This window comes from Octodon degus, unplaced genomic scaffold (assembly GCF_000260255.1).
Source record: "Octodon degus isolate 3935 unplaced genomic scaffold, OctDeg1.0 scaffold00057, whole genome shotgun sequence".
Taxonomy (NCBI): domain Eukaryota; kingdom Metazoa; phylum Chordata; class Mammalia; order Rodentia; family Octodontidae; genus Octodon; species Octodon degus.
In genome coordinates this window covers 5,469,274-5,478,879 of record NW_004524633.1, presented here as the reverse complement: position 1 = coordinate 5,478,879, position 9,606 = coordinate 5,469,274, and the positions used below count along the sequence as shown (strand labels likewise).

The following is a 9,606-nucleotide window of genomic DNA, read 5'->3' as shown; positions in this document are numbered from 1 at the left end:
AGATTATTGGAGAGTTTTCCAGGTAGGTGATGATCATGTGCTTATGAGAGAGCTTTCTGGGCAGTGGCTGGAAAATGGATCACTGACCGGGTCCACGGAGAGGCCGCTGTAGCAATCGCAGGGGAAGCGGTCATGATGTGGAGGTTGGAGAGTGGGAGTGGGCCGCAGGGAGCTCAGAGGGTGGCACTGATGAGATGGGGGTTTAAGGGAAGCTGCGCAGAGGAAAAGCTCTTATCAGTCAGTGGAGAGCAGGAGATGGTGAGGAGCTGGGGACGAGTCCCAGGGACAGCTGAGCGCACATCCTGCCACGGGAAGGCCTCACGGGCAGCATGGAGTGAACACTGGCATTTGCTAATGAACCTACACATGCAGTCTCAATGATCATATGACAATTATGTTACCCTGCATAATTGACCAGTGACATAAGTAACATCACCTTATTAATCCCATGGTATTTTTCAACAAATTAAAAAATAAATTATAAGTTAAACTTTTCTCCAGGTCTCCTAGTTAAAAATTAGATCAATACTAAAACCCTGGCATTCTAGCCGAAGGCCACCAGACCCTGGTGAAATTATCAGTGTTGCTAATCGCTCCGTTCTAAGTTCTCAGATCCCTACTCTGGGTCAGCCCTTGACATCCCCTTCCTAACGAAGTCAGTGTTATCTTCTCCAGTCTTCAAACGAAGAAAGCGAGATTGGAGAAATTAAATATATCGTGGGGCCAAACGAAGGCTGCAGTGTGGCTCAAGAGCTGTGGGCAGCAGGATCCATCCAGCTCACAGACTGGAGGTGGTTTATTTTTTCAAGCGGAGATGATAGGCAAGGATGTGCAGAATCGAATGAACAGCCATTTATTCAACTTGCTGACAAGTGAACCAACCATTCTTTAAGATTCTTTTTTTTTTTCATTCTTTAAGATTCTAAATGTAGCCTTCTTCGTTTAGGTAAGAGCTTTGCCAAAGTGGATTCTCAGAGGTTTTTTAACCAAAAAATACACATTATTTGGTTGTTTGGAATTATAGTGTCGGCTTTCTATGAGAAATACATGCTGTGAACAGCAATCTTAGACCTAGGTGCGGGGTAGGAAGGGAGAGTCTAGCTGGAGAAACTCCCTGGAGTCAGGGAGAGAAGCTGTCTCTGTCTTTTCTAGTCTGTTCTGCGGGAGCAAGAAGACAATGCATTGTGTCAAGCGGAGCTCCCAGTAGCTCACTAGCCTCATGAAGGAAGCTACTGTCCTCAGAAAACCTTACAAAGGATACTTAAACAGTTTGCTTAGAGTCCTAGACCTGCTATACCAGGAGTCAAAGCCGGGGCACGAGCACTGCACTATTAAGTGTGAGTTCCCTGCACCGTGACACAGGTGTTGTTTTCTGTACTGGAACCTTAATCAGATGGGGTTTTTCAGTCTAGAGAGGTTGTCCTTAGTGTGCTGAGAGTTTACGACTTGCTCTGCGTCAGTCAGTCAGTCAGTCAGTCAGTCAGTCAGTCAGGGGCAAAGCAGAGGCTGAGGTTCACACTTGGCTGCTGCCTGAGGCTGTGAGGCGCCACCAGGGCTCCCCAGAGAGGGGCTGTTTATTGTCGCATAGGCCTGGCCAACGGTCAGTCATGGTGCTCTGAAGGGACACCGTCCCCGGCCATGGTCATAAAAGCACACTGAAGAATGTCACAGCGCAAACTACGAGCTTAGCAAACACTATTAAAATGCCTGCTGACCAGTAAACCACCTGGAAAGCTTGCATAAATTGGTCAAGAAGGTGAGGGTGGCCTCAGAACGTGACTGGGCCGTGCACACCACATCGGCTTCCCTTTGGGGCCTCAGCGACATGAAGGGCTCGGCGCTCACCCCGCTTCTACTCTGTGTCCTGTTTGCCACCTCGGAAGTGAGGAGCAAGGACACCGTGAGGCTCTGTGGCCTGGACTACGTCAGGACAGTCGTCTACATCTGCGCCACCGCCCGCTGGCGAAGGCAGGCAGAGGGGACCCCTCCGGACCTGCGAGGTAACATCATTCATCGGTGCTCCCCCTTTATGAATCTCTCTTCTTTAAAAAAAAAATTAAAAGCAATTATCCATTGTCTATTTCTCAAAGACAAGCTGCTGCTCTATCAGCTTGGGGGGGTGCATTATCAAACTAAATGAAAATTGGCTCTGCGGTGAGGTGCGCTGGTGCTCCGCAGCTTTCTCTGAGGTCCCTCAACTGCAGGCCGCCTCCATGGGCTCAGGCCTGTAGCAGGCCCGTTGGCCGGGCCTATGGGAAGGTGCAGGGGCAGAAGAGGCAGAGCGCCTCGGGAGAGGTGGAGACCTGCGGAGCATCATCAGCAGGGCGAGCTCAGGTGGGTGCCAGGTAAGGACGGGAGAAGGAATCTGCCTTCTAGGCCGCATTTCCTAAGAGCCAGGCAGCAGCTTTCGGAGGATATTTGGAGCAGACGTGATGCCATCACTGTTTGTCACCTCCCCACGGAGCCACCGTTCACCCACGGGCCAGCAGTGTGGCGGGAAGCGAACCGGGGCCGCCAGGCTGGGAGGCCTAAGCTCCGCTCAGCCCTGCCAAGGCCCCAGGGGACAGGAGGGCTGCTGCATGGTGAGGCTGGTGACACAGGACTGAGGCCCCACAGACCCCGCGAAACTGGGGAGTAGTGAGGTGCTGTGGGCCCTCTACCAGGAGGAGCGTCCAGGGCCGGAAGGAGCTGAATGTGTCTAGGCTGTCCCCGGGACCCCTGCACTGCTTTAGATTTTGAATTCAAGTAACTTAGAAGTTTGGCTAGAATCCCTTCCTCTGATGCAATATAAAGTGTAAGAGTCTATTATTATTTCTTTCATTGACCAGGTTGTGTATATTTATCTCTTACAGTGGTGTTTTAAGTGCTGTATACACTGAGGAGCGGTAAGACTGAGCTAAGCACCACATACCTCACCCCACATACGTGGTTTCTCTTTTCTGATAAAACACTTAACATCTACCATCATGGCAGCTTTCAAGAATGCAATACATTGCTATTAACTACATTCACCGTGTTGTACAGTGGAGCTCTTTAACATAGTTCCTTTATATAACAGGACATTTGACATTCTTTGGCTGGCAGCCCCCAACCCCTGAGCCCCACCCCAGATCCAGGTCGCTGTCCTCCTCCTCTCCTCAGTGAGGCCAGTTTTTGAGGTTCCACAAAGGAATCACATCACGCAGATTTGTCTTTCCGTACCTCCCTTCACAGAGACTCTGTTTCTGTAAGTGATTTTATTGCCTAAATTTGTAATCAAGAATTTGAAGAACCGGTTACACAATATACACTGCAACCACACAGATGATTGTACAGATTGCAATTTGACTTAAAATGAACTTGGTAAGCGAAATGACTTAGCAAATGACCCACAGTGTTCATATTTTTGCGGGCTAATTTGTTGACATATGAACCCGCGACTACCGTGGCACAACTGAGGTACCTATTATGGTATATTAACAGGAATAGTGATGTTTTTATCTTAAGAGAACAAGTGTAATTCACCAGGATGTATACTAATCTCTGGAATAATGACACCAAGGTGCCCTAGGAAAAAAAAATAAAACACACACATGAAAGAGCTCCGAAATTAAGAATCTGTGATGGATAGAAGTGTGGAACTGTGTATGTTTATACCAGTAACACCTGAAGTCCTATGCACTACGCATTCAACCTTTCACAAGTTTCCATTCTTATCGTACTCCAGGGCCGTCTGAGTTACATCTGCGCCCCCACTCCCATCTTTGAGGCAGGGTCTTTCTAAGTTGTCCCAGCTGGGCTACAATTTTCCATTCTCCTGCTTCAGCCTCAGCTATCCGATTCAGGTCTCCGAGAGCAGAACGTGGCGGCTGCCATCCTGGCCTGGAAGGCAGTAAGTACAGCAGATATTGTTTTCCTCTTTCCTACAGCTGAGAAAAAAAACTACATCCAGCTTCGAAATAGACACGAGGCTTCCGAGGACAGCCTAGCGCGCAACCTTGCTGAGGTGGATTTCTCAGGAGAAGAGCTTGTTCGGGACAGGCAGACGTCTGAGGGGGCGCCGCGGGGGACAGAGAAGCACGTGGTGGTGTCGAGACGGGACCTGCAGACGGTGTGCTGCACCGAGGGCTGCTCCATGGCTGAGCTGAGCGCGCTCTGTTAGCCGAGCACAGACTGAGTGACTGGCAGCCCAAGCCCTGGCTTACCCACACGATTCCAGCCCTCCTGTCGCTTAAATGATGGCTTGGGAGCAGGCAGTCCTTTCCCAAAATGTCTTAGAATGGCTGAAGCCACCGCGAAGCCTTTCTTCTCCCTCTGCCAGGCGAATGCTCTCTTCGTTTCAAATTCTAGCTAATGTTTTGAAATCGCAATAAAGATACAATTAAATCAAGCTCATGGTAACTCATTTTCTTTTTTTAAAAAAAGCTTCTCAGCAGTAGACAGACAATGCTGATCCTTGGGAGACCTACAACATATGCATTACCAAGAAAGCAAAATCTGGGTGATGCCATCTCATCACCAGAAGTGACTAGTCACTCTTAACGTTTGGGTTGCAGTGTGTCCCTGAAAATGGAAACACTGATCTGTGGTCAGGTGCCAGAACCTCAGGAGTGTTTTTCTCAAAGGACCCGAGAATGCTCAGTATAGGTTTCCTAATATGTCGCTTGACCTTGAAACAACCGGGGTCACTCAGGGTCCGGTCAGTCCCACGCGCGGTGGGAACTCAGGGTCTGAGACCTGGGCTCCTTCCTGTCTCCTTTTGCCTCTCTCCTGCACGGATAAAAGGAAATTCTGCTCTTATTCTTGAGAAACTAAGACCCCATAGCTAAGACATTATTATGCAAGTGGGTGTCTTTCCAGGTAAGAAAACAAAGTAAGGATACCACATACAGTGCTCTCCTTTCTCAGGTGCCAGCCGGGCCCTGCAGAGTGGCAGTGACCGGGCTGCATGTTCATGCCCTGGAGTGACTGACCTCCGCTGCTCCATAGCAGTCCCTGTGTCAAGGCGCCGCGCGCGATACTTCACCTTCCCTCCACACAACTCTTCAGTAAAGTTGTGGATGAGCAGGATGGGGAAACTGAGGCTGCATAGAATTAAGTAACTGCCTTCCAAGTCCCACAGCTCAGTGGGTGGAGTTTGACTGGAACCAAACGTACATGGGCCCACATGAATCAGGGCAGTTGCGGGAATGTGGCAGTGGCCAATGTTGTCTTTACTGCCAGGCACTTTCAGTTAAAACCAAAACAGAAAAAATACAGCTTCCTGATGAATGTGCTGATTAGGTAAGTCCCAGTCCTCGAGCGCGAGTCTGCTCAGCGCTGGGATGCCGCAACAGGAAGACTGCAGGGCACATTCTCGCAGACGCTGGTCTCGACAGGACCCCTTGGGTGGTGGCGTTGACGAGCTTAAATGAACTGCTTTCTTTCCAATAAACATTCTTTTATTATTATTATTAAAGAAAGCCCTTAAAGCCACCATTATTTAGATTTTAGTTTTTAAATTAAATGAAATGGTTTGAAAGTGAGCAAAATGAGCCTGTCACTTTACAGAAAGGAAATGATGATAATTGTTCCTGAGATGACACAATTCAAATTTTCAGGCAATTGTGGTTAACTTTTACCCATTTCTGTGGGCACCAGCGCTGATTGTTTTTTTGTTTTTTTGCTTTTTTGGTGGTATCAAGGATCAAACTCAGGACCTTGTGCTTGTTCCACTGAGCTGTCTCCCTGGCCCCACCAGTGCTGATCTTAACGAAACTGCAATTTTCAATTAAAAAACCCATATGTTAAACTCTGATATAGTATTATTAAAAGAAGGCAAAATATATTTGAAAAAGTTATTGAAATAATCTTTTCTAATTCTGTATAGTACTTATGTATGACCAGATTTCTTTATTGTGTGTCAACCAACACAAATAGCAGATGGAAGGAGGAAGTCAGTTTGGGAATTGAACCATATTTTATTCAGTCAGCCATGAGAGACTTGTAGAAAATAGAAGGCAGGGTTCCCTTCCTGCTCAACATTTTTGGTTTGTAAAAATACAGCTTTCATAAAACATGTTATTTGTGTTAACACGGGTGGATTTATTATTTAAAATGAGTTAATATTTTCAAATTTGTTAGTTTTAAGTCAACAACAAAAGCTGTTGATGGATTCAATCTACATAAACAAAAGCTCTTTGAAGTTCTTAATAATTTTGAAGAGTGTAACAGGGTTCAGAGACCCAAAGGCTTGTGAAGTGCTGTTTTATAACATCGCTATAGTTCTTGGAAGTCTCATCAATAGATATTCAGATTGTTTGCCACATTTGCAATTACAAAGAAGATGCACTGGTAAATGTCATTCGTTTATCTTTATCTTCTGACTCATGTCTGTGGGATACCGGACCACATTGCTGGGGAAAGAAGTACGTATGTGCTATTTATTATTCAGTGTATCTTATTTATAGTTATTGGATATTATAAATGTATTCCTAGAATTTAAGTACAAAGAGAAACAAGCAAAGTGAGGTCTATTAATCTTGAAGAAGTGCTAGCTTGTAGTAGTGACGTTTGTTGATACTCCTAATGACCTGGGAGGCTGAGCCAGGGGATTTTGAGTTTGAAGCCAACCTTGACAAATAAGAAAGACCCTGACTCAAAACATTCAAAGGCAGGGGACTGGAGATGTAGTTCTGTGATAGACTGGATGTAGGTTTGGCATCTAGTCTCCTCCAAAAAAGGAGAGGGAAAAGGAAGGAAGAAAGAAAGAAAGAAAGAAAGAAAGAAAGAAAGAAAGAAAGAAAGAAAGAAAAAAGTTCTACAGTCACGTTTGTGGGGGAAATGGTAACATGTTCCTAAAATTAGAAAACTCTAACTGTTCAAGAGGACTCAAAAACAAAATGCCTTACTTAAAAATATAACCCACATGAGTAGTTTTGTGTTTTTTCTTTCAGAAACAAAAATCATGTTTATGCTGAATTTATGTAGTTCAGCTCCAACACAGCCAGACAGCTTTCATTCTGTGTCTCTGTCTGTCTCTCTTGTAACCTCACAGGTCCCCAGCAGAACAATGTAATAAGTACTTGCCTGGCAAGCACAAGGTCCTGAGTTCGATCCCTGGTATCACGGAAAAAAAAAAAGGAACAGAATTTTGGGGGGCTGGGGAGATGGCTCAGTAGAATAAGCACTTACCTGGCAAGTGCAAGGGCCTGAGTTCAATCCTCAGTTCTGAAAAAAAAAAAAAAAAAAAAAAAAAAAAAAGAACTTCTCTTCTTCTTGGCATCCAGGGAGATCACACCTCTCAGCCTCCTCTGCGGTTGTGTGTGGTCACGTGACTGAGATGCAGACAATTGACAGGAGTAGCAGCGACAGCAACCACTTCCAAGATTTTTGCAAAACCTCCCACTCTCTCCCACCACTTGCTTTCTTTGGTGCTGGAGAGCAGACCCAGCTCCTTGTGCATGCTAGGCACGGGCTCTACTGTGAGCTGTAACTATTGCCTTGTTTTCTGTTCAAATCTACTAGTACGTAGGTGTTACCTACTCTCATACACTATATACTGATACTACCATCCTAGTTCATAGCGTAAGAAATCACGCATACTCTTTTACCCGCCACTGTTACTGTATTTAATAGATCTTGAAGACATTTCAATACATGCATTTTCCAGTGCAAGTCATATCAAGGCATGACCATCTGTGTGAATTTACATTTCAGCCAGAAATTTGTGTGCAGTGATTTCTGTCCATCTTCATCAGTCCAAGATGCTATCGTCCTTCAAAATCCACAGCTCTTAAAGATGAACTCTTGACTGTCATTTGGGGCTGAGCTTGCATTATGTCATCTACGCGCGGTCACCTTGCCATCACTGGCCACTCTCATTTCCTCTTCTATAACTTAGTCTGCTTATACTCCTTGCCCAGCTTTTTATTTCTTTATAATAGCTGTCAGTTTTCAAAGCTCTTTTTTTATTAAGGGCATTAACTTTGTGCGCATTGCCTGCGGAAGGTTCCCTCCCCCAGTGCTTTTCTGTCTTGACTTACCTTATTCCGGAAGACTATTTGCATACAGTGTCTACCTTTTCCTCTACAGTTCCTGGGTTTCCTGTTTGCTTAGGAAGATCTCTCTGGATGCACGACTGTACGGGATTCTCTTAAGTTTTATTCTTTTTTTTAATTGAGAAACAAATATCAATGAGACAGTTTCAAAACTGATTAATAGGACAGTTTCAATAATTAATACATTGCACATTGTTATCTTCTTAGCGGTTATCCATAGTACAAGAAGCAGACAGAACAGGCTGTCCAAACACTATTAGTATAAATCTTTTTTCTCATTGAATTAAGCTTAAGTTTTATTCTAAGAAGCATCTTGTTTATATTTTGTATTGACAAGAATCGGGAAGTGTTCCCTTTCCCTAATCTCTGAATGTTTAGGGTTGGAGTATTTCTTTAAATAAATGAGTCCTTAGATGACTTGTACTTGTGCTTTTAAACTGGATTCAACCAGCCTGTTAGCTTTGTATTTAAGAAAATTTTCTTTAGCAATTCTGCCAAGGTATAGTAAAGCAAAATATGAATGCAAATTTACTTGTATAATTAACCAATAATTAACCAATGGCATGTAGCTTACTTTTATGTTCACCTTCAAGAGGAAGCAGATCTCTAAACTTAGTATTTCTCATGTGAATTTGAAAACAGTTTCTCAGCATCCCACAGCGGTTCAGGCCAAGGCCTGCCCCTTCGGCGGCTGGATGACCCACCGACCCGGCCGTCTGGGGGAAGCTTCGTCGCTGCGTGCAGATCCCCGCCTGAGGCGAGGCCGGGCTGCTGTCCTGTTCCGCTGGCTCCTTGCTTTACTAGGTAGGCAAGCAGCCTGGCGGGCGCGTGGAGAGCCGCAGGCTTCAAGTTACAGCACATCCTACAAAAAGAAGGAGAGGACAAGACAAGAAAACGTGCACCTGAGTTAAACTGGCAAGGGAAGAAACTGAAAAGTGACGAGGGGAGACTTTCATCAGGTACCTAACAGATTTAAATCGCGATAAACATCTAGCGGTTTGCACTCCTGAGTGTGAAGAAGAGAAAACCCCGATGCCAGCGGACCCAAGACAGGAAAGGCAGGTCGCAGTGGGTGGAAGATTCCAACGACCCAGGAGCGTACTGCCGTGCATGCGACAACACCCACGTTTTCTGGATGGAAAAATGGATAAAAAGGAGTAGAGAGCAGCAAAGGAAGGTGAACTTGAGGGATGGCAAAATTACCCCAAAAGAAATCATTTGTCCTTCTAGACGGCCGAAGCAGGTGCTGCAAACTTCGCAAAGAAAAAAAACGTACCTAACATATAACATCGTGGTGGTAAACAGAAATTGCAAAGGTAACCGCTCATTTCTTCAGGCAGCAGGTTTCTGCAGGAAGAAACTGGAGGTGAAGAGCGAGCTTCCGGGGTGCGCGGTCTTTCTGCACGCTCCCTTTGCGGGTTTAGGCCAACATGCCGAGTAGGGACGGAAGTGGAACCGTGTGTGTCTCGGCCAGACAGGCCGCAGGCGCAGCGGGCGTCCGAGCGCTGCGCGGGGAGGAGCTGGGCGCGGAGCGGAGGCTGGCCTTCAGCCGTGCGCTGCCAGCGAGCGAGCGAAGCCCCGACCGCCG

General features: G+C 46.0%; 1 protein-coding gene across 1 annotated transcript; it reads left to right on the top strand.

Moving 5' to 3' along the window:
- Positions 1-1,825: 1,825 nt before the first annotated feature.
- Insl5 (insulin like 5) lies at positions 1,826-4,141 on the top strand. The gene is made up of 2 exons (XM_004633983.1): positions 1,826-2,000; positions 3,909-4,141. The coding sequence occupies exons 1-2, from the start codon at positions 1,826-1,828 to the stop codon at positions 4,139-4,141; spliced, it is 408 nt and encodes a 135-aa protein (XP_004634040.1).
- The last annotated feature ends 5,465 nt before the right edge of the window (positions 4,142-9,606 follow it).

Coding starts and splice junctions, on each gene's coding strand:
- Insl5 (XM_004633983.1), top strand. CDS start 1,826: ATGAAGGGCTCGGCGCTCACCCCGCTTCTACTCTGTGTCCTGTTTGCC. Junction 2,001..3,908: donor GACCCCTCCGGACCTGCGAG/GTAACATCATTC, acceptor TCTTTCCTACAG/CTGAGAAAAAAAACTACATC.